Consider the following 25649-nt stretch of genomic DNA (forward strand, 5'->3'; position numbering starts at 1 on the left):
ACCACGTTGAGTTAGGGTCTTCCAACTCGTCGAGTTGATTCTAAAATCCACGCGGCCATCTCGATCTCTACTTGACAAGTTGGGGCCTCCAACTCGTTGAGTTGCCTAGTAAAAAATGAATATAAAACAATTTAAATTTATACCTGAGAGTCGGGATGTTACAATTCTCCCCCACTAGAATCAGACTTTTCCCTCGAAGTCATTCTCTAGAAACAGCTTTGGGTAGTGCTCACTTATCTCGGACTCCGGCTCCCAAGTCCACTCGAATCTCCTCCGATGTAGCTACTGAACCTTAACGAAGGGCACCTCCTTATTCCTCAAGACCTTCACCTTCTTATCCAAAATCGCTACTGGCTTCTCAATGTATTTTAGGCGATCATCAACCTGAATTTCCTCTAAAGGGAGCACTGCTGTCTCGTTGGCTACACACTTCCTCAGCTGGGATACATGGAATGTGTTATGAATATGGATCAACCCTGCAGGCAGCTCTAACCGATAAGCTACCTTACCTACTCGAGCAATCACTCTAAAATGACCAATGTATCTAGGGCCCAACTTGCCCTGCTTCTAGAATCGGATCACCGCTTTCCATAGGGATACCTTCAGGAGGACAAAATCGTCGACCTGGAACTCTAGCTCGGAACGTCTCCGGCTGCGTAACTCTTTTGACGACTCTAGGCCATCAACAATCTCTGTCTAACCTGTTGGATGTGCTATGTTGTCTTGTGCATTATCTCAGTGCTCCCCATCACTCTCTACCCGACCTCTCCCCAACAGATGGGAGTCCGGTACCTCCTCCCATATAAAATCTCAAAGGGAGGCATCCTAATACCAGAGTGATGGTTGTTGTTGTATGAAAACTCAGCCAAAGGCAGGTAGGTGTCCCAACTTCCACCGAAGTGCATAACACATGTGTGTAGCATGTCCTCGAGCGTCTGAATCATCTGCTCGCTCTGCCTATCTATCTGCGGGTGGTATGCGGTGCAGAAATGTAGTCGGGTACCCAACTCGTCATGAAATTTCTTCCAGAACCTAGAACTAAAACGCACATCGTGATCTGACACTATCGATGTTGGCACCCCATGTCGTGCCACCACCTCTCGAATGTAGACCTCGGCCAATTTCTCTACAAAAGTTCTCTCACTTATAGGCATGAAGTGAGCACTCTTCGTCAACCGATCTATAATCACCCATATCGCATCAACACCCCTCACAGTCCTCGGTAACTTGGTAATAAAATCCATGGAGATATGTTCCCACTTCCACTAGGGAATCTCCGAAGGCTGCAACTGGCCATAGGGACGTTGGTGCTCTGCCTTGACCTGACGAAAGGTAAAACATCTCTCGACTACCCATGCCACATTTCTCTTCATACATGGCCACCAATAATCGTTTTTCAAGTCCAAATACATCTTGGCGGCCCTAGGATGGATAGAGAATCTTGACCTATGGGCCTCCTCCATCAAGGTACATCGGGCTCCACCCGTACATGGCACCCATATCCGCCCACAGAAGGTCATAAGCCCCCGACTATTAGTCTCAAACTCAAAAACCTGCCCGCTCACCCGCTCTCTCTTACAGTTCTCTGGTCTAATGGCCACCGCTTGGGCCGCTCGGATGGTATCTAAGACGGGAGTCATCACTGTCATCCTCATACACACGTCTTGGATCGGAGCACTCACTGCTCTACGACTCAGGGCATCAACAACCACATTAGCTTTGCCTGGATGATACAAAATCTCACAGTCAAAGTCATTCACTATATCCAACCACCTCCTATGTCTCATATTCAGGTTGGGTTGATCCATCAACATAAGTTAATTTACATTTCTTAAACTAGATACCGATAATAATTAATTTACTTCAAATGTATAAACATACAATATAAATATAAGTTCTAAACATAAATATTTTAATTAAAAGTGATAATTTGTATTTTAATTAAAAGTGGTAAACTATTCCACAAAAGAGCTATTTATCGTGTCCGCTTTATGCAAGCACACATCTAATATATATATATATATATATATATATATATATATATATATATATATATATATATATATATATATGCTGAAGATGTAATTAATACCCATTATATCTTCAACATTTAATATGCATTAATTACTTTCTTAAAATAACTAAAATGATTGGATCCAGAATGAATAATAATGCAAACAATAGATAGTGAAAACAAAATAACCTAACTATATATATATATATATATATATATATATATATATATATATATATATATATATATATATATATATATATAGGAAAAGCTTTTTTAAATCAAAATTAGAAAAAGAAAAAAGCTTGTTAATTCATAAACTCTTGTATTAACATTTTTTCAATAATTTGATGGCTGTTATATATTTTCAACCAATTGAAATAGACATTATACAAACAATGCCTAAAAAACAAATTACCTTTTTTTCTTCTTTAGTGAAAGATAAATTGAGTTTTTTCTTTAGAGTTTTTTCATTAAAACTATATACCAAAAATCTTTCCTATTATGGATGCAGTATAATTACGGGGTTTCCAAAATAACTAAAGCTATTAATTATTTAATTAGTATATCATTTTGAAAACAATAAAACACATCCATAAATCTTGACCAAACATTGTACCTGAAAACTAAATGTAGGTCACACAGATACTAATATCTTTATTTTGAACCTGGACACAGTGTATTTCCTAAAATACTAACAAAATAAGGGAAACGGTACAATAAATTTGCTGCGTTTGTATACACTTTAGACTACAAAAACAATGTGTTCTCCGAACCCGCCACGTGGATGTTCCCTTGTCTCCGACTCTCAAGTCTAACACATTTATTGCACTCCATTCATTTCGTTTACCCCCCATAACACCCTACGCTGACCAATGGTTTTGGTTATAAGACTCGAGGGTATACGGTGGAAAAAATGAAAAATGAGGGGGAATCTTATCCGCATCTCAGAACACAATACCAAGCATGTAGGAAGCCGGGTGCGGGAGCATAGTAAGGAGACACGTCCTCCGCTACAATTGTTACTATTTGGATAAACCCAAATATCCAATTGAACAATTTAGATTGGATTTTGGATTGGTTTTGATTTATCAAGTAAAAACCAAATAGTCCAAAAAAAAAATGAATAATAATTATTTATATTATATCTTTAGTCTGTTATAAATTTGCTAAATTATATTTTTAATAGATTTTGTATTTCTTATCAAAATGTTTTTGTCTACGAAATACTAAACTACAATATATTTTTTCTTAGTAGTTGTTTATAAATTTTAATTCACAACTAGACTTTTTTAGTTTGTTTCAACTTTTTTTAGTTTGTATTATAAAGTTGACTAATATTCAAGTTATATAATTTTTAAAATGTTTTGTCTCTTCAAAACCGAATTCTAAAAACCAATCCAACCAAATTGTAATTTGTTGAATTGTACCATATTTGAATTTAATTTGGATTATTCGGATTTATATTTTGAAAACTGAAATCAATTTGGATTCACTTGATTGGATCGGATCGAACCGATCCATCCTAACGAACACCCCTATCCCGCCTCCTCTCTTTTGTTGTGATTGTGCCATTTTTTTTCTTTTCCTTTTAATGGTCCGAAATAGAGGCCTCCTCTTTTTTGTTGTGATTATGCCATTTTTTCCTTTTCCTTTTAGTGGTCCGAAATTAAGTGTATATATATATATATATATATATATATATATATATATATATATATATATATATATATATATATATATATATATATATATATATATATTACCTAATAACCCGTGGACATTTGGTTGACAAAGAAAAACAACATTACTAATTAAAAAATGTAATCATTGATTTGTAAAAAAAATATTAATTTACAAAGTTCAATGTTTTGTTTGTAATTTTATAACGATTAGTTCAAATTGCTATGTAATTGGTTTGAATATCCCAACAATTTTATTTATGGGTAGATATTTGATAAATAACAACCAACTTTGTAAAGTTAATTTATAATAACAACAAACTTTATAGAAATAAGTAATGCTACTTGTTCCATTATTTTTTCAATTTTTTTGAGAGTTGGTCCTTTATAATAAATAACTTTATGCTAAAAACAACCAACATTGTAAAGTTAATATATAGAGGGTGTTTGACAATCATTTTTAACCGACTTCTTATATTTTCATTTTTCAAAAAAAAAAAAAAAAAAAAAAAAAAAAAAAAAAAACTAAAAAATTGTTTGGCAAAATGAAAAGATCTTTTCAAAACAACTTTTAAATACGAAAAAAATGCTCATTGGACAAAAGACGATAATTCATATATTTTTGAGACTTTTTAAGCTGAAAAAAGTTAAATTACAATAATGCCCTACAACAACCCTAATCAATACACACCCCCTTTTACGTATCTGTTCTCGGTTTTTTCTTCTCATTCACGATCGGATGCACCATATTTACTCCCACCGGCGACCCTCCTCCTGCCAACCATCGTTGCTGGCGTCGCCTACCTCCTTCTCCGTTCAGGTAAGCTAGCTTCAGCTCCGATTTGCTTTATTTGTTCCGAGATTTTCGATATGTTCATCTTTTCCCTCAAATGTATGTTTGGTTCTCCTGAATTCCTTTTGTAGTGCACCTTATCGGTACTTATGCATCTCAAATCGATAAAATTGATTGTACCTATATTGTGTGTTTTGTTAACCTGTACTGATTCCCCTAAATCGATATGTAGCTGTGTTGTGGGTTTTGTTAACAGGTCCTTAATGAATTTTTGTTTCCATTTTTTCTGTTTGGGTGAAGTAGAATTCATGAAGGTTTGATTAGAGAATTTGTGAAATTGGTGAAATCAGTTAGAAAGGTTAATGAAATTAACGAAATTAGTAAAATTGCATATAACGGTTACATATTTTTTCTGGTTTATCTCTTGAATTGGTGTTACTTTGGTTTGATGTTATGTTGATATTTATGTTGTTTAAATGTTCATTCTATGTAATTCACAGAAAATGGACCAAAACCACACTAATGTTGTTGATTGTGAAACATCTTTAAAAATGAAAAAACCAAAATTCGTATGGGATAATCGTACCTTCATGGTGTTTTGTCGATTTGTGCTTGATTGAACTAAGAAAATGCCATAGACCCGGTACTCACTTTGAAAAGTTTAGGTGGAAGAATTTACAAAAACACATGAAGATAAAACAGGTTATGGTCTTGAAAAAAAACAACTAACAAACAAACAGGGGAACATGAAAAAATAGTGGAAGCTTTATGACCGCTTAATGAGGCTTGAAACCGGACTCAATGGGACGAGAAGCCTAATAGAGGCATCACCTGAGTCGTGGGAGGAGAAAATAAAGGTATGACTTACAATTCTTTCTTATTATTTAAAGTTATGACTTACAATTCTTTCTTATTATTTAAAGTTATGACTTACAATTATTTTTTAGTTACATTATCTTTTTGTCTTGCAGGAGAATAAAGAATATGCCAAATTTAGGATATTTGATGAGAAATATGCTCTTTTGTTTGAAGATTCCATTGTCATTGAAGATCAAACTATGACTCCGTTACAATTTCAAAAAAATAGCAATCCGAACGAAAAAAATATGGAGGGCAAAGGAAATAGTTATGAAATCAATTTAGATGATGATGAGCCTCTTTTTCATAGTTTCCATGAAAGTAGTTCAACAAAAAGGAAGAAGAAAAAGTCATTTTCCAACAACTGTTCAACCAAGAGTAAAAGTTTGGTTTATGAGGAAACAGTAAATATTTTATTGGACGCCATATCGTAAAAAACACACAAACTTTTCCACACAATAATCCATCCCCAATAATAATAGATTACATGGCCATTGTCATCAAGTTTCCCGATTTTCGTGAAGGGACCAAAGAATTTTCACAAGCATTGGTTGTTTTCACCAAAAAGCAAAATCATGACGCTTTTATGTTTCCAACGATTGATGAAGCCAAGATTGACTTCCTTAAGTTTATTATGAAATAATGATTTTTCATTTTAAATCATGTCTTATCGTTTATGTGTTATGCTTTGACATTATGTGGTATCTTTTCACATTACGTGTTGTCATTTGACATTATGTATTCAACATTTGACATTATGTATTTGACATTTTATAATATGCATTGTTGTTATCGTTATGTAAAAGACATTTTTTTATTATGTGTTGTTGTTTGACATCTTTATATTTGTATTATGTAGGATGGACACACAACTCCATACAAAGGCGTTAATATTTGTTATCATATACCAAATTTTCGACGTGGACACACAATTGTTAAACGTGAACCTCATGGACTAAAAGATAAATTTAACTATCTTCACTCATCATTGAGAAATATCAATGAACGAACTTTTGGAGAGTGGAAAGCTAGGTGGATGTTATTAGGAGACATGCATGTTAATTACAAGTAAAAGAACCAAGTGAGAATTGTAATAACATCAATTGTGATCCATAAATCTATTAGAAAAGTTGGTAGGTTTAATGAAGCATTCAATAGGCATCAGAATAATCCTACAAGCACACATGAGTTCATTACGATATGTGTCACCCTTGAGGCTCAGATCGTGTAGTTGCTCGATTTTGGAAGATTTGAAGTGGGTCATCCATTCCTAACTTTAAGGGGGAAAATGTTGGGGTACAAAGTTATCCATGTATGACTTTGTAATGGTTTGACTTTTGTAGACCCACTTGCGTGTGGTGCATTAGCCTTTTGACTCATGAGATAGAGAGTGAGAGAGAGACATGTAAACACCTCTATATAAGGTGGGTTTATTCCACTTATGGAGGTGTGCTTGAGAGGTGTAAAAGTTGAGTGTGTAAGTGTGTGTTATTTATGTGGATTTAGATCTAGATCCATTTTTGTAACACCATAATATTTAATACATCTCTTAAACACCGAAATCACCGAGTTCATTGTGCAATCTTCAATTCCGCATTCCAACCATGCTCTATAATCACATCACAGGGCCCTTCCTGTCATGGTTCAGGAGATCTCACACCCCGGGGACTAGAGTAGAGCATCAACAAACTGGATTGTGGAGCTAGGGGCTGCTGCTGAGGCCACTGATGCCTGAAACTGATGGATGGAGAGGGACTACCCCTGTACATGTCACCTCATTGACAGTCTCCACGAGAACCTTACCACCGCTCGAGCAGAAGTGAGAGAGTACCAGGAGAGGAACACGGCTCTCGAGGAAAGGGTGATTGCAGCGGAACATCAATTAGCAGAGATACAGGGCGCCTCGACTTCATCTTAGGGACCGTAGGAGACTTCCCGCTATGAGTAGGGTGTATCCTACTCAAATCCTTATGTTATTTACCAGCAAGCGTTGGTGCTACTCTTTTATGTAGACCTTCTTAAAGGCCAATTTTCACAAAAACTATGTACTAGCACCATATTATTAATGAAATGGGTATGCATTTTATTTCATTAATTGTCACTATTTGGTATGCAATTGCTTGTTTCTACGATAAACAACATCGTGAGTTGCTTGAAAATTACAAAAACAACTAGAATTGTCACATATGCAAAATAAGGCATTCCATTGCGGTAATGCCTAATTCATAACTTTTCTCGGAAACTTACCGTTAATTCCACTTTTTAATTTTATGGCGGTAACATGCCACCTAGGAAGTCAATCAGGCTCAAGAACCACACATCAACAACGCCACCACCACCACCTCCCCTATAAATGGACTCTACATTGTTTCAGGTTGCAGTAACAACTACTGTGGCTGTTGTTGTAGCCCAAATCATCAGTAACAACAACGGAAGCAGAAACGAAACCAACAATTCCAACCAAAGTGAGAATCAAGGGCACCAGCGAATGTGCTCATATAAATAGTTTATAAACTGCAAGCCCAGGACGTATCATAGAGACAACAGGGTCGTTACTTTAACAAGGAGATTCGAGAAGACCGAGTCCGTCTTCGAAATCAGTGCATGCCCTGATGAGCTTAAAGTCAAGTATGTTGCATGTACATTTGCAGACTCAGCTTTGTCATGGTGGAATGCCCACGTTAAAACTTTGACTCTAGCCGTTGCCAACGCTATGAATTGGGAGGATCTGAAGGCGATGATGCTCGAAGAGTACTGTCCAAGAAGCAATATGCAGAAGTTGGAACATGAGCTGTGGGAACATAACATGAAGGGCTCCGATACTGCCACCTACATTGCTCGATTTAACGAGTTGGCAACTCAATGCCCTGGAATGGTCACCTGAGAGGCCAAGAAAGTGGAACATTACATTTGGGGGCTATCCCCTCAGATTCAGGGAATGGTCATATCTACTAACTCGAGCACCGTCGACAGTGCCAAGCATCTGGCGCAAACTCTTGTCGATCAGGGGATTAGTCAAGGCATTATGACCCCTACGCCTGAACAACCGAAGCAGGGTGACAACAAGAGGATGTTTTGGAATAAAAAGAAAGGTTAGCCCACTCAAGACCCAACTAAGAAGCAACAAACTATGGTTGTCCGTGCCATCACCACCCCTACCGCCCCTACACCAGCCAAGCAATATGCTGAAACTCTTTCGATGTGCAACTAGTGCAATTTCTACCACCATGGTGCCTGCCAAAATAGACAATGTAACAACTACAACAAGAAGGGACAGACTGATCATTACTATAGAGCACCAGCACAACAACCCACCCAAGCCGCTTATGCGGGGGTGAGTCGCACCTACTACGGTTATGGTGAAACCGGGCATTTCATGAGGGACTGCCCGAAGGCACAAAATGGAAATGGCGAGAAAATAGGAAGGGTTCTAACGACGGGGCATGAGGAGTCCATGAGGGATCCCACTGTGGTTACTGGTACATTTCTCCTAAACAACTCATACGCATGCATACTTTCCGATAGTGATGTAGAGAAAAGCTCTGTGAGTCATCACTTTAAACACTTACTCAAGCAGAAACCCCAAACACTAAATGAAACATTGATCGTAGAAATGGCCAATGGAAAGACAAAACTCACTAACGATATATTCGTAGGATGTACACTAACTCTAAACAATCATTCCTTCCAAATCGACCTGATGTCGGTCACAATAAGTAGCTTTGATGTCATCATTGGCATGGATTGGTTAACTCCTCACCTTGCCAAAATCCTGTGTTAAGAAAAAGCCATTTGACTTAATCTACCAAATAACGAAACCCTCATCGTTTATGGTGACAAACCCACCAAGGATCAAAAAATCATCTCTTGCATCAAGGCTCAGAAGTATCTTCGCAAGGAATATCATGCCTTCTTAGCACACATTGTGCATACGGAACAGGAAGTGAAAGATATCAAGCATTTTCCAGAAGTCTGCAACTTTCCTGATGTATTCCCAGGAGACCTTTCGGGAATTCCACTGGCATGCCAAGTCGAGTTCAGAATTAACTTGATTCATGGAGCCACCACCATAGCCAAATCCCCTTACCGCCTAGTGCATGCGGAAATGCAGGAACTGTCCGGCCAACTGAACGAACTTTTGAGCAAAGGATTCATCCGACTAGGCTTCTCACCTTAGGGAGCATCGGTCTTGTTTGTGAAGAAGAATGATGAAACGTTCAGCATGTGCATAGATTATCGAGAACTAAACATACTCACTATTAATAACCGTTACCCCTTACCTCAAACTGACGACTTATTTGATTAACTGCAAGGATCGAGCTACTTCTCAAAGATGGATCTAAGGTCAGGGTACCATCAGCTGTGAATTCAGGAGGAAGATATTCCTAAGACATCATTTAGAAATCACTACGGTCACTACGAGTTTGTGATAATGCCTTTCGGCCTACCCAACGCACCAGCGGTGTTCATGGACCTCATGAACCGAGTGTGTTGGCCATATCTGGATAAATTCGTGATAGTCTTCATCGATGATATATTAATCTACTCACAAAACGAGGAGGAACACAGAAAACACCTACGACAGGTCTTAGAGACATTAAGGGCAGAAAGGCTATACACCAAGTTCTCCAAATACGAATTCTGGAACCGAAAGGTAGATTTCTTGGGGCACGTAGTTAGCAAGGAAAGGATACACGTGGTGTAACGCCCGTAGATCCGGGCTAGTCAATTTAGAGGCAATAGGGGTCGAAAACGACTTTTTGACAAAAGATTATTAAGAATAAATAATCTCAACCAAGTTTTAGTATATGTTACAAGGTTTCTGTACATATAAAGAGCGTCGAAATCCGAGTTATAACGAAGAAGTTATGACCCATCGAAGTTTCGCGACAGAACCGGCACGATACCGGGAGGCGTAAATAGTGAATTTACGATAGAGCGAGATTTAGCCTTAGCGATCTAAGCAAAAGACGTAGTACATGTTAAACCGAGAGTGTGCATAAAAAGAACATCCAAATCTAAGATTTAGCACAGTAGTGCACAACCCGAAAATTCGAATTTTAGACCGGTCGATTTTCATCCAAAATAATCTAAACGAGAAATGAAGATATCGTTAATAGGAGTTAAATGATAAAAAGACAGTAAAAATTGAGCTCGTATGCGAAAAGTTATGGACGAAGCTTAGTCTCTACTTTTCGAGCGCGACAAATTCGATATAGTTTTATGAATCTGAGATAGAATGAGAATTAGCCAACGGGGTCTAAATGAAAGTTGTAGTACTCCTAAATACCAATGTGTGGATATAAATAAAGTCAGAAACGGAGCTCGTATGCGAAAGATATGGACGAAGATTAGTTGCTACTCTTCGAGCGCGATAAATACGATACAGTTTTTGTAAATCTAAGATAGAAGGAGAATTAGCCGATGAGGTCTAAATGAAAGTTGTAGTCCTCGTAAATACCAACGCGTGGATATAAAGAACGTAGAAAACGGAGCTCATACGCGGAAGATACGGACAAAACTTAGCGGCTACTTTACTATAAAATCCCTATAAATAAAGGGTGAACCCTTCATTATTTCTTCACACCATAAGCATTTCGTTCTCTCTCTAACTTCTCTCTAGCCTGCCTAAACCCGTCCCAAGTCTAGGGAACCTCCCTAGCATGAGAAGAAAGCCCCGGAGCGCCCAACGGCTCCGAGAAGAAAAGCTTTTGACTCGGAAACGCTGATCCAGCGAAGCCCGGTTTTTAATAAAAACCCGCTCTAAGTGAGCTACGCCTATACTATATTTAATATAGCTTTTATTTAATTATAGTAACATTATTAGGACCTTAAAATAACTATTTGGGTTACTATTATGAGTTATATTGAGTGTTATTTAACGCTTATATAATAGTAATAATAGCTAGACTATTAATTAGCTGCGGTTAACGTTAAAAACTAAACCCTAGTGGTATTGATACTAGGTTTTGTCGAGGAAAATTGTTTTGAGATAACGAAGTGCTGTCTAAGTTCAGAATCACCACCTAATCAAGTGAGTGCATAGTTACTTTCATCTTACACATAGATATGAAGTATTTTATATAAATTACATGCTATGTGTGCATATTATCTGAATACTTGCTGTCTATGCTGGATGAACGATTTTATACATGTTTTAAATGATTTAAACTATATATGTATTTTATATCTACAATAATGTTGGGTAAAACATGGGTAGATGTAATAGATGGAATATGAGTTGGATGATGAGTTGAGAGGTGTTATAGACCACAAGGTGGAAGGTCAAACCTTGAAATATGATGATGTTAGTCTATCAGCATCAGCATCACAATAGCTCAGTGTATATAGCTTCTTTCAGCACGTTGTAACAGATCTTGTATTTATCTTGTTTCCTTGGATAACATAGTTTAGTTAGCTGTATATCCCTGATTTGTAGGGATTGTCTAGAATAGTAGTATATATTCTTTTGTATCGGTTTGTGTAGGGTAACGCTTTTCATAAACCCTAATAGCCGTTTTGTGCACACGATAATCTCTTTGTGAGATTATCATTCTTAGTGAAAGTTTTTCTTTGTGAAATCTTATTGTTCTTATTTACGGTCATTGTTTGATAAATCGATTGATCTAAGGTCTTTTCAATTGGTATCAGAGCGGGTTTCTTTTATCAAACAAATGGCTTCATCTTCTTCTTCGTCAATCTTATCAAATCATCCTTCCGCTAAAATTCATCCTTTTGATGAAACTAATTTTGCTATGTGGAAAATAAAGGCTCTATATGCTTTAGAGTCGGTAGATGAAGACATGTTGGACATCGTCGAAAAGGGTCCATATGTTCCGATGTATCAGCCTCTGAAAAACAACGTTCCTGATGGTGCTATGAAGAAAACACCTAGAGAAAACTGGACGGCAAATGACAACAGAAAAAAATGGTCTAGATGTTCGTGCTCGGGCTGCAATCAGCTACGCATTGCCATACAATATCTTTGGGCTGGTTCAGAATTGCATCTCAGCAAAAGAGATGATGGATACACTGACTGTATCTTTTGAAGGCACTAAAGAAGTCAAATCCACTCAAATAAATGACCTAAACAGAAGGTATGAACATTTTTTTGCAAAGAAAGGTGAAACCTTGACTCAAACCTTTAACAGGTTGAATACTCTTGTTAATGATCTGCGGAGACTAGATCAGTTGAAGCATCGAACTATTCTAGTGTAGAAGTTTTTGGATTCTCTGGGTGCAGGTTGGGAGAACCATGTTGATGTGCTGAAAAACAGTGAGAAGATCAACACTATGGACTTACAAAGCCTCTATGGAAACCTACGATACTATGAGGAATCCAAGCTTCAGAGAAAGGAGCTGATGAAGGATTCTCAGCGTGAATCATCTGCAGCTTTATTCTCAAACAAAAAGCAAGTGTCAGAGTTAGACACTGAAAACCATTCAGACACTGATTCTTCTAAAAGCGACATTGATGATCTTGAAAAGGTTGTAGCCAGTGCGGTTTTGATTGTAAAGACTTTTGAGAAATCAGGCCGAAACTTCTCAAAGTTTTAGAAGAAGATGGGTGGTAAATTTTCAAAAAGATCAGACGCTGATAAAAAGCATGGTACTGATAAGAAAGGGAAAGCTCAGTGCTTTAACTGTGGGAGCACTGATCATTTTGCAAAAGAATGCAAACAAAATACCCAATGCTCGGATGAATACTGGAAGCAGAAGTACAACAAGCTGGTTGAGAAACTGAAAGCAGAGAACTTGGAACATAAAGTTCTTGTTGCTGAAGAAGAAAAATGGAAGACTGATGAGGAGTCATCAGATGATGAAGTTAAGTGTCTGATGGTCAAGATAGAAGACACTGATGATTGTGAAAACAGCACAAGTACATTTGATGCTGATATGTCTGATGCAGTTGAATATTCCAGGAAGCACAACACTGACTCTCCTTCAATGTATCAGGTTAAAAACTTTGTTTCTTATTTAATGAATGAAAAAATCAAAATGTTTGAGTATTTGGGTGTTCTTAATTCTAAGAAGAATCAAACAATAAGGCATTTGCAAAATCAACTTGATCTTTTTAAAACTGAATTATCCATGAAAAATAACATTATTGATTCCACTCAGGAAAATCTTAGAATCACTAGTTCGTCAAACTCATCTTTGTCTGCTGAAATTGATAATATTAAAGATCTTTTGATCAAAGAACAAACTGTGCTTCAAATTTGGGCAAAATCTCACAAAAATGCTAATTATTTTATTTCTGCTCAAATTCCACATTCATGTGAGAAAATTCTTAGGGGTAACTTTGCAGAAGCTGAAAAGGTTTTTAAATCACAAGAAAAAGAATCTGAATTTTATTCCATGAATGAGGTGAAAAACAATTTCAAAAACAAGTTTGTCAGTAACTCTTTTATTAATCAGAGTCTAATTGATGGATACTGTGTTACTAACTCTAATGGTGTTACTGAGTGCGATGTTGAAATTACCAGAACTGATCCAACCTCTTACCCTGCACATCTTGCGAGACCAACTCCTCTCACTGAGAATATTATTACCTTCCCTATCTCAAATGGAGTGTTTCACGCTGTTCATGAACAACTTAAGTATTTTCCTGATTGTAATGCTTCTGTGAATAAGTCCAAATCAGATACTGATGTCAGCTCCGCATCTATCACTGATCATAATTTATTTGACACTGAATTCAGTTGTGATTCAATGATAAACAAAAGGATTCAAAGTTTACTTGGTGAATCTTACAAGTCTAAATGTGTTAAGTCTAGAAATATGCTCACCAAGAAGAACTTTGGTACTAGAGTTTGTTACAGATGTGGTGATACCTCTCATAAGATAAGTGAATGTTCATTTGATGAAACATCTTTAAGAGCTGATAACATTAAAGTTAGAAATGAAAAATGGACTCTTAAGTCAAATTCTTTAAACTGTCTTCCTAAAGAATGTTATAACTTATTATCAAATAACTTTGTGAATGACCCATCTTCGAATGGGTCAGTGTGTTCTAACTAGTTTCTATGCACTGCAGGGTCAGGAGCATCTTTGGTACTTAGATAGTGGTTGCTCAAGACATATGATAGGATCCAAGTCTCTCCTGGAAGATTATGTCAAGAAAACTAGTCCTGCAGTAACATACGGAGACAATGGAAAGGGGTTCACTAAAGGATATGGAAATATCAAGTGCAATAACGTGGTTTTTGAAAACGTTTCATATGCAAAGGGTCTCAAACACAATCTTATCTCCATCAGCCAACTGTGTGATGCTGATTATGAAGTTCACTTCACAAAGAAGGAAGGAAGAGTTGTCAACATTGACAAGAACATCGTACTTTCAGCAAGTAGAAAAGATGATATATATATATATATATATATATATATATATATATGTTCTTGATATGTTCTCAAGTGACAAGTCGATGATGCAATGCTTCTTTACAAAGTCTTAAACCAATCTCAGTTGGATTTGGCACAAAAGGTTCTCTCATTTGAACTTTAAGAATCTATCCAAAATATCCAATCAAGATCTAGTTAGAGGTCTCTCAAAATTCAGCGTTGTAAAAGACAAGATGTGCTCAGCGTGTGAACAAGTAAAACAAACCAAGTCATCATTCAAACCCAAGTCATTTTCTAGCATATATGTTCCTCTTCATTTACTACACATGGACTTGTTTGGACCTATTCATGTTCGTTCTCAAGGAGGAAATAAGTATACTCTAGTGGTTGTGGATGAGTTTACTCGATTTACATGGGTGGTCTTCCTGAAAAAGAAAAGTCATGCTGCACAGGAAATTATCTCGCTGATTCGTAAAAATGAGACACTGACAGATCTCAAAGTTAAGCAGCTAAGGAGTGATCATGGCACTGAGTTCCGGAATTCAACTCTTGAAGAATTTTGTGATCATAAAGGCATTGGGCAAAACTTTTCAGCTCCTCGCGCTCCTCGCACTCCTCAACAAAATGGAGTTGCTGAACAAAGAAATCGAACACTGATTGAGGCAGGAAGGACCTTAATGATTCATGCTGGTCTTCTTATGTCGTTTTGGGTTGAAGCTGTTAATACAGCATGCTATACTCAAAGTCGATCTCTAATTCACAGGATTCACAAGAAGACACCATATGAAATGCTAAAAGGTCGAAAGCCGGACGTATCCTTCTTTCACGTGTTCGGATGTATTTGTTATATTCTTAATCAGCATGATCCAAGATCAAAATTTGAGCCTAAGGCTGACAAAGGTATTTTTGTTGGGTACTCATCTATTTCAAAGGCTTTTCGTGTTTTTCATGTGAACAGGCAGTTCATTGAAGAATCCATTCATGTGAAGTTTGATGAGGAATCATACACTGATGAAAAAGTCACTCATTCTTCCTCTATTTTTCAAGAGCTTCTTTCTTGCCCATATGATGAAGTTCCTCATGCTGAAGATGAAGCTACTATTTCTGATTCTATCGTTCCAGTTCCAAGTTCGTTGAATCAAGATACTGCAGTTAGATCATCAACTAATTCGTCAGATGCTGATGAAACCCTTGAAGTTGAAGTGTCTCTTGCAAATGATGTTCCTCTCAGTAATAACACTTCAGCATCAAATCCATTGGAGTCAGTATCAGCTCCTGAACATCGAGATCACCCTGTTAATCAAATTATTGGGAATCTTCATGATGGTGTCCGAACCAGATCTCTTGTATCTAATAATTTCTGTATGTATGTTAATTTCGTTTCAATGATCTTACCTGACAAGATACACTCAGCCCTTCAAGACGCTGACTGGATTAAAGCCATGCAAGACGAGCTGAATGAGTTCGAAAGGCACACGGTTTGGACTCTTGTTCCCAGAACACGCTGGGTCTATCGCAACAAGGTTGATAAAGATGACATCATTACTCGCAACAAAGCAAGGCTTGTTGCTCAAGGGTTCACTCAAATTGAATCCATCGACTACGGAGAGACCTTTGCTCCAGTTGCTCGCATTGAAGCAATCAGACTGTTTCTCGCATACGCATCCTACATGAATTTCATTGTTTATCAGATGGATGTGAAGACATCATTTCTTCATGGTGTGTTAGAAGAAGAAGTATTCCTCAGTCAGCCCCCAGGCTTTGTTGACAAAGATCACCCGGATTATGTGTACCGACTAGACAAAGCTGTTTATGGACTGAAGCAAGCTCCCAGGGCTTGGTATGAGACGCTTACATCTTATCTTCTTGAAAATGGATACAGACGAGGAGCAATCGACAACACTCTCTTCATCAAAAACAAAGGCTTAGACATGATACTTGTTCAAATCTATGTCGATGACATCATCTTTGGCTCTCCAAGTGAGAAACTAAGCAGGGAATTTGCTGAGATCATGTATCAAAGGTTCGAAATGAGCATGATGGGGAAGATGACTTTTTTCTTAGGTCTTGATGTTCAACAACAAAGATCAGGTATTTCTATTTGCCAAAGTAAATATATTTCTGACTTGCTTGTTAAGTACTCTCTCAGTGACTGCAAACCAGCCTCCACTCGGGTGTCCAAAACTGATAAGATGCACGCTGATCCAACTGGCACTGATGTCAATCACTCTCTTTATCGAGGAATGATTGGATCTCTTCTATATCTCACTGCAAGTCGTCCTGATATCATGTTTGGAACCATTCTCTATGCTCGATTCCAAGCTAATCCCAAGGAGTCTCATCTCATGGCTGTCAAGCGTATTTTTCGATACTTGAAAGGGACTCAGAACTTAGCACTGTGGTATCCTCGCGACTCAGCATTTGAACTTTTTGGATACACTGATTCAGACTATGTAGGATGCAACATAGACAAAAAAGTACATCAGGTGGATGTCGTTTCCTTGGAAATCGTCTCATCAGCTAGTCTAGCAAAAAGCAAACATCAGTAGCTATCTCGACTGCAGAAGCTGAGCATGTTGCAGCTGGAAGATGTTGTGCTCAGCTCTTATGGATTTAGAATCAGCTTCTAGACTATGGGCTCAAGTTCACAAAGACTCCCATATACTGTGATAACACCAGTGCCATTCAGATCACAAAAAACCCTGTTCAGCACTCAAAGACCAAGCATATCGAAATCAGACATCACTTCATCATAGATAATGTTGAGAAAGGCAAGGTTGTTCTTGAACATGTCAAGACTTCAGATCAACTAGCTGATTACTTTATTTTGCTAATGTTTGCTATTGTCTTATAAGCTGACGTACTTTTTGCTGATGATGACATGCTGATGATATTTTCATACTGAGTACTTGGTTTGATCTCTTATCTCTCTCTCTTCTTCAAATCCTCTAAACTAAAGTTGAATGATTCACTGTATTGAACCATACACTGATAACAACTTGAAACTCTTTGCCGATGGTTAGATCAAAGCACCAAGATCTATCACACGCAACTATCTCTTCTTACCAATCTTCACTGATTGTGTAATTCAGTGTGACAAAACACACGCTGATGAGAGTCTAACAGTCTTTGCCGATGGTTAGACCAAAACACCACGGTCTATCACACGCAACAATCCTCTCTTTACCTTCTTCTCACTCAGTGTCTAATGATTCAGTAAGACGAACCACTCACTGATAAAGACACAACACTCTATGCCGATGGTTAGATAATGTAACTAGTATCTATCACACGTACCAACCTCCTTGCTAGCCTTAATCAAGCAAGTTGTACCATGAATTGACTGAGAACTATCGTCAGCATGTAATTTTTGTGACACTGATCTCAGCACTTCCGCAGACACTGATTGTCGTTTCATCTTCAGTCCAACGGCTCTTTTTACCCAACGGCTATCTTTATGATTTGACAGGTTGTTACGATACACAATTATTTTTGAAGAAGATAATCATTACCTTTTAAAACCCGTTTCGTTCCATATTTAAACCTCTTTCCTCCTCTTTTTCAAACCTTCCTTCCACAATTCAAATTTCCTTCGTTTCTTTTCAAAACCCTAGAATCCTAAAATTCTTCAATGGCGGCATCACTATTCACCTTCTCCTCCACTTCACGAAGAGTAATCCCTGCTCCAAACTCTCATCCTCTTCCAATATACATCAAAGCCACCAACGTTGTCTTCAACCCTGACATTCCAGATGTTCATCGAGGTCTTGGACTTGATGACTTTGTTAATTTTCTAGCCTCCTGCCATCTCCGATACGTAATCAGTGACATTCCATCAGAGTTCTTTCCTGAACAAGTCTGTGAGTTCTACTACACTGCAACAATCAATGAAGAAAACAATGTCATCTCTGGGACTATTGGCCGTGGAAGACACTCAGTCTTTATTACCGCTGACCTCCTCAGTGCTGCGCTCAGGTTACCAATCTTTGAACCCTTCTCTGAACTTCCTCCTATTGAACACTGTCGACGTCTATTTGATCAACTGGGATATGATCACTCAAAGGTTGGTACTCGATTAGCTCTCATTTTGCGTCAATGTATGACTCCAGGATGGAAATTCTTCACTGGTGCTCTGTGCAAATGTGTGGGTCATAAGTTTCGAAGTGGTGATCAACTGAGCACTTATGAGCAACAAGTCGTCTGTTCACTTCTTCTCAACAAAAGACTTGATTATGGGGCTTTCTTCTTTGATCAACTTCTTCAACTTCTTCGTGCCAATGTACGCGCTGATCATGTCCCCTTTCCACGATGGATTGCTCTTGTGTTAGATAAATTTTTCACTGCAGATTATTACTCACACTCTGGAAACCCCATCCAATGCCCACGCATGTCAACTCAAATATATCAGGATGATCCGTTGGATTCTAACATCGGCATCTCTGATCGGATGAGAGAATGGATTGCAAATCCATATACTGTTCCTTCACTCACCGCTGATACTGATGAAGGAGATGATGATGTAAACAACATTAATGCTGACATTCAAAATGATCCTAGTCCACGAGATGGTCAAATTTCTCCTCAGCTTTCTCATCATACCATCTCTGTCACTGAAAAGATTCACTCAACTCATGGGGAGCCATCTGCTCAGGGGGAGCAACCATCTCAGGAGGAGCAACCTTCTAAGGGGGAGCAACCTTCTCAAGGGACACAACATCAATCCCACAAGCTTCCAGGTACCCAGTTCATCCAAATCCCATCCTCAGCTTTTAATGAGCTTCTTACACTAACTCGAGACATGAGTCAGCATCTCCTTCGAATTGAAGCTGATGTTCATCAAGTGAAAGGAGTTATTCTGTCTACTCCTAACCCTGGCCCACAAAATGATGATGCTCAAAAAGGGGGAGACACTGATAATAATCCAAAGGAGGGAGATACTGAGTCACCACAGCCTGTGCACGAGTCTGATACTGTGGAGCCTGTTAATACTGAAAAGTTTGTTGAAGATAGTGGTGAGCCTAATGATGAAGAAAAACAGGATGATGAGTGTCAGATGTTAGACATGAATTTCATTGATCCTATTATTCCAGTCCAAGGAGAAGATTTAGATATAGCCAGTGAGGATTCTCAACCTCTTTCTCGCAAGCGCAAGGCAGCAGATACTGCCTTGGGTTCTTCACACACTGATATCTCTCTGCCTTGCAAGAAACCTAAGTCCATAGTCAGCATATCCAACTTGGCAACTGAATGGAACATGTCTCCTGATCAAGTTAAGCAAATTCTTGATGAAGCCAATCAAGCTCAGCTTCTAAAGAATATTGCTCAAGCTGATAAATCTCTCATTTAGCATCAACTTCAGGTCAAAGGATCCTTTGAAGCTCAGATGCAGAAATTTTTGGAATATCAGTCCAAATCCAAATCTTCTCAGCCTTTTCCCAGCTGCAGTAAGTCTAAGACTGATAGTGTTCTCGACAGGATTGATCGAAAGAGATTTCAAGATGTTCTTAAACGACGAGTGTGTAGTGATAAAATCATGAAAGTTAAAGCATCTAAACCGCGTAATGAGAAAATTCTTACATTGCTGATCACTCGTCAAGGTCCTCAACATCCATACACTGAAGTTGTTAAAAGGGATGAGCTGATCAAATATGGATATTCTGAATGGATGGAATTACTCGAATTAGCATCCAAGCAAACTTCAGCTCTCTCCTCTGAACTGACATGTGCTCTTCATCTACTGATCAAGAAAGTTCAGCGTTTGGACCTTGTTCCTAAAGAACGTTCACAGCATCAAGGCCAAAGTTCATCTGTTCCTAGAATCCAAAGAACCAAATTTCAAGTTGATGGTGAAGATGTGTTGGTTCTAAACTTTGGTGCTGGAGGGATAAACAACTCTCTTCCTATCGGTGTTGAGCCAGTTCAACATAAATTTATCTCAGTTCCTGAACACGGGATGTTCTATCTCGACAAAAACAGAAAAATGTGTTTTCAGCGAACTGCTGAGATTCCAAGGGCTCCAACAACTCATCTTGTTGGCTTAAGGCAAATGTGCATGAGTCATCAAAATCTATCCGGAGAGTTTCACATCCTTATTGCTATGGAGCTGCTGAATAGAAGACAGGAGCTGCTGGATAGTCCTTATTGGCCTGTGAAAATAGAAGCTGAAGCTGAGTATGAGGAATTATTGTCCAGAGGTGTTCTAATCTAGTTGGTTTTGAACATCATCATATTGGGGGAGATTGTAAGGTTAAACCTTGAAATATGATGATGTTAGTCTATCAGCATCAGCATCACAATAGCTCAGTGTATATAGCTTCTTTCAGCACGTTGTATCAGATCTTGTATTTATCTTGTTTCCTTAGATAACATAGTTTAGTTAGCTGTATATCCCTGATTTGTAGGAATTATCTAGAATATTAGTATATATTCTTTTGTATCGGTTTGTGTAGGGTAACGCTTTTCATAAACCCTAATAGCCGCTTTGTGCACACGATAATCTCTTTGTGAGATTATCATTCTTAGTGAAAGTTTTTCTTTGTGAAATCTTATTGTTCTTATTTACGGTCATTGTTTGATAAATCGATTGATCTAAGGTCTTTTCACAACGTGAGGGTGAGAGGTGGACAATGTGAGAAGCCTTTTCCCAAACGATGGTTGTAACACCCGCAGATCCGGGTTAGTCAATTTAGAGGCAATAGGGGTCAAAAACGACTTTTCGACAACAGATTATTTAGAATAAATAATCTTAACGAAGTTGTAGAATATGTCACAAGGTTTCCGTACATATAAAGAACGTCGAAATCCGAGTTATAACGAAGAAGTTATGACCCGTCGAAGTTTCGCGTCTGAACCGGCACGACACCGGGAAGCGTAAATAGTGAATTTATGATAGAGCAAGATTTAGCCTTAGCGCTCTAAACGAAAGTCGTAGAATATGTTAAACTAAGTACATCGATAAAAAGAACGCCCAAATATGACTATGCATGAAGAAGTTATGATTTTTCGAAGTTTTGGATTAGCAGTGTACAACCCGAAATTCAAATATTAGATCGAGCGGTTTTTAGCCGAAACGACCTAAATGAAGAAGTTATGAGAATTTAACGGACCAATCCTGTCCCGACCTGTTCATAATATAAAATTTAAAATCGAGTCAAAATTAGCCGACGGAGTCTAAACGAAAGTTGTAGAGTACGTTCCCGCCTTCGCGTGGATATAAAGAACGTCGAAAACGGAGCTCTTATGTGAAAGTTACGAATTTTTAAAGTTGGAAAGTCAATTTGCAAAGCTGATGCATGGATCGATGACATGGCGCGTTCTGAACCGTCCATCGCTGAAGAAAGCCTCGCTTCGGATCTTGACACGTCGCCTCGCATTACGCCTCGCATCCGAAGTTGCTTACGCCCGTTGTACCTGATCTTCTGCGGTCCGAGACAAAGCCACGTCGCCCACCCATCTGGCATCCTTATCCGAACCCTTACGCCCAGCGTAGGTCCGAAGTACGCCCAGCGTACCCCGAGGCCTCACGGCTATATAAGGGAGCCGAGGCAGCCTTCATTTTTCACACCAATTTCTTTCTCTCTCTAAAATTCTTTCTCTTTCTAAGGGTTTTAACCCTCCCCTAAGCCTAGGTGATCCCCTAGCACCCTAAGGAAGCCTCGAGGCTCCCGGAGTCCCGAGAAAAAGAGTCTTTCGGTTTCGAAACGCTGCTCCAAATAAAGTTTCGGTTTTCGATAAAATTCGCTGTAAGTGAGCTACGCTTACGCAACTTTTAATATAGCTTTCAAATAATTATAGTAATGTTATTAGGTCCTTCAAATAATTATTTGGGCTATTATTATGAGTTATATTGAGTGTTATTTAACGCTTATATAATAATAATAATAATAATAATAATAATAATAATAATAATAATAATAATAATAATAATAATAATAATAATAATAATAGTCAGACTATTAATTTGTCGCAGTTATCGTTAGACTAAACCCTAGTGGTATTGGTACTAGGTTTTATCGAAGGAAATTGTTTTGAGAGTATTGAAGCGCTGTTCGAGTGCTGAGTCACCACCTTTCAGGTGAGTGCATAGTCCCATTCATCTTACACATAGATATGAAGTATTTTATATAAACTACGTGTTATGTGTGCATATTATCTGAATACTTGCTGTCTATGCTAGATGAATGTTTTATACATGTTTTAAAGGATTTAAACTATATACGTATGTTATATATACGAATATGTTGGGCATGACATGGGTAGATGAATGATGAGAGATAAAAGATGATGTGAGTAAACATTGGCAGCTATGGACTTAGTGCCTATTGGACAAACACCGGTAGCTATGGACTTAGTACATGTTAGGAATAAGTAGCTATGGACTTAGTACCTATTAGATAAACACTGGTAGCTATGGATTTAGTAGCCGATGAATAAACTATAGCAGCTATGGAATTAGTGCTTTACGAACGCGCATTGGCAGCTATGGATTTAGTGCCAGTCCTATAACCCTGGAAGTAAGGGACTTCGGAATAAATGAAGGTAGGATAGATGACTCTTAGGTTAAATCTTTAAGAGTAAAGAAGATAATGGGGATGGGTAATTGGGTTGATTGTTCGTTTAAACATAATAATTATATTATTGTGGGTTGAAAACCCTATGTACTCACCAGGTTTCCCAACCTGACCCACTCAGTTTATTTATATCACAGGTGTTGATATGAAGTCACATTACACTGAGAGATTTAAAGAGATGTAGACCACTAGTGTAAATAAATGTAAGTTTTGTTTATACTTATGTTTCTGTATTAACAATGACATCCCAAATGTTTTAAAATGAATAGAATACATTTCTTTGAAAATGTTTTGATAACGTATTTATCGTGTTTTTCTGGGAAGAAATTCCGCAACATTTTTATGAATTGAAGTACTCTGATTTTTATAAAGCATAAACAAAATCGGTCTTTTCTGGCAGTGAAAATTGGGGATGTCACAATGGCCCTGTCATTCAGCAGAGTATGGATGACAACCACAAACTATTCTAGACAGTCCAGTGGAACACTAGCAGGCTCGCAACCTATAGGTGTTGTGAACGATGTGTTCACTCTGTGTACTCTAAACCTAGGTGACCATGTAGACTTGACGCCTAAACCTTGGTGATCATGCAGACTTGATGCCTAAACCCTGGTGATCATGTAGACTTGATACCTAAACCCTGGTGATCATACAGACTTGATGCCTAAACCCTGGCAACTATGCAGACTTAGTTCCCATTGTGTAAACTGTAGCAACGATGGACTTTGTGCCGATTCCTTAGGATGATCCTTAGGAATGAGTGAACGAGAAATAGCTGATTCTTAGGGTAGATCCTTAAGAATAAAGAAGATAATGAGGATGGGTAAATGGGTTGATTGCTTAATTGTTTAAACATAATAATTATATTATTGTGGGCTGAAAACCCTATGTACTCACCAGGTTTCCCAACCTGACCCACTCAGTTTATTTATATTACAGGTGTTGTTATGAAGTCACATTACACTGAGAGATTAAGGAGATATATAAATCACTAGTATAAATGAATGTAAGTTTTGTTTATGCTTATGTTTCTGTATTGAAAATGACATCCCAAATGTTTAAAAATGAATAAAAATACGTTTCTTCGAAAATGTTTTGATAACGTATTTATCGTATTTTTCTGGGAACAAATTCCGCAACATTTTTATGAAAAGAAGTACTCTGATTTTTATAAAGCATAAACAAAATCGGTGTTTTCTGGCCGTGAAAATGGGGATGTCACAGTTGGTATTAGAGCATTAGTTTAAGAGAACTAGGAATATGGAATTTATTTCTAGACTTAAACTTAGAATGCTAAGCAATGATTGTGAGGAATGTGTCTAATAGATTTAGGTAATACACCTGAATAGACATAAGCACTAGCTTATTTTAGGAATGATGCCTAAATTGCTTTTACGTGCTAAATGATTTATGATGCTAAATATATAATCGGATCTATGGTCTGTTGCCGACTGGATCTGGAAATTTTATGTGCTCAGGTTTCTAAACGTTTAATTACGATATTAAAACTGGCATGTAACTTTTCGGAGTAATAAGGAGGATTACACGTCTAAATCTTCTCTATCTATATTCTCGTCTTGATGCACTGAACGCATGTTTCCGTGAATGTAACGTCATGGTGAAGGCTGGTAGCAAATTGTGTAAATGGTCGAAATGAAAAGGCTTATGATAGTAAATGACATCTATCGGAAGATATTGTAAGAGTGGTATCTTTCCTTTAGAATATGTATGATAAAATAACAGTGTGTTTAGAAGAGTACGGTACGTCCAAAGAACACCTTCGATCGGCTGGATGATGGAACGATTGGTGTAATTCCTGAAGTTGTCCTATCATATGGAGTTTCCACCGCCAACCGAGTTGAAGCAGAATTAATGATTGAACATACGCATGGAAGAAGTCCTAGCAGAGTCTAGGGAAATTGTGATGATTGTTTGGACACATTTATATGTGTTAAAAATTGGTTTTTTTGTGATAATGACTTGGAAAACTACGAGACAATACTTGGGACGAGTATGAGTAGGTGTGAATGGTAGTATAGGCCAATACTATTGGAAGCACAGGACTCACGCTTGGATCAGGGAAAGTCACAAGGTTACCAAGAAGCTAGTAACTGATTCTGTTTTATTCAAGTATGTCATTACCATCGTTTCGGTAATGACTAAAAAGATTGTTGATATTCTGACCCTAGTGGTCATATCGAATCGAGTCCGACTACTATGAGTATGTTGCATGGTTCAAAGAACCAAGTTTGATGTAGCGTCCGACTTAAACCAAACGATTGAAATCAAAGCGATCAATAGAAGTATCGCGCTCGTTGTTAAAGAAGTTGGTGGCTAGAAATGCTACATGAGTCTAAGCATTGCTACATACGATGATAGGTCATTAGAAT

General features: G+C 37.8%; 1 protein-coding gene across 3 annotated transcripts; it reads left to right on the forward strand.

Annotated features, from left to right (window-relative positions):
* The first annotated feature begins 4378 nt into the window (after positions 1-4378).
* Positions 4379-6167, forward strand: LOC145102869 (uncharacterized). Of its 3 annotated transcripts, none has more exons than XM_079040360.1 (3): positions 4379-4516; positions 5155-5346; positions 5461-6167. In XM_079040360.1, the coding sequence occupies exons 2-3, from the start codon at positions 5269-5271 to the stop codon at positions 5779-5781; spliced, it is 399 nt and encodes a 132-aa protein (XP_078896486.1). In that variant the 5' UTR covers positions 4379-4516; positions 5155-5268; the 3' UTR covers positions 5782-6167. The 3 variants fall into 3 exon arrangements, with proteins under 3 accessions (XP_078896486.1, XP_078896487.1, XP_078896484.1); XM_079040361.1 differs by having other exon boundaries at positions 5230-5346; XM_079040358.1 differs by having other exon boundaries at positions 4390-4516; positions 5248-5346.
* The last annotated feature ends 19482 nt before the right edge of the window (positions 6168-25649 follow it).

The sequence above is a fragment of the Lactuca serriola genome, chromosome 4, assembly GCF_051521515.1.
Source record: "Lactuca serriola cultivar US96UC23 chromosome 4, Lser_US96UC23_V15, whole genome shotgun sequence".
Classification (NCBI taxonomy): Eukaryota; Viridiplantae; Streptophyta; class Magnoliopsida; order Asterales; family Asteraceae; genus Lactuca; species Lactuca serriola.

Excerpts from the sequence above, each read along its gene's own strand:
- LOC145102869 (XM_079040358.1), top strand. The coding sequence starts at position 4,436 with ATGCACCATATTTACTCCCACCGGCGACCCTCCTCCTGCCAACCATCG. Across the intron at positions 4,517-5,247 it reads CTACCTCCTTCTCCGTTCAG|TGGAAGCTTTATGACCGCTT; the intron begins GTAAGCTAGCTT and ends ATGAAAAAATAG. Across the intron at positions 5,347-5,460 it reads CGTGGGAGGAGAAAATAAAG|GAGAATAAAGAATATGCCAA; the intron begins GTATGACTTACA and ends TTTGTCTTGCAG.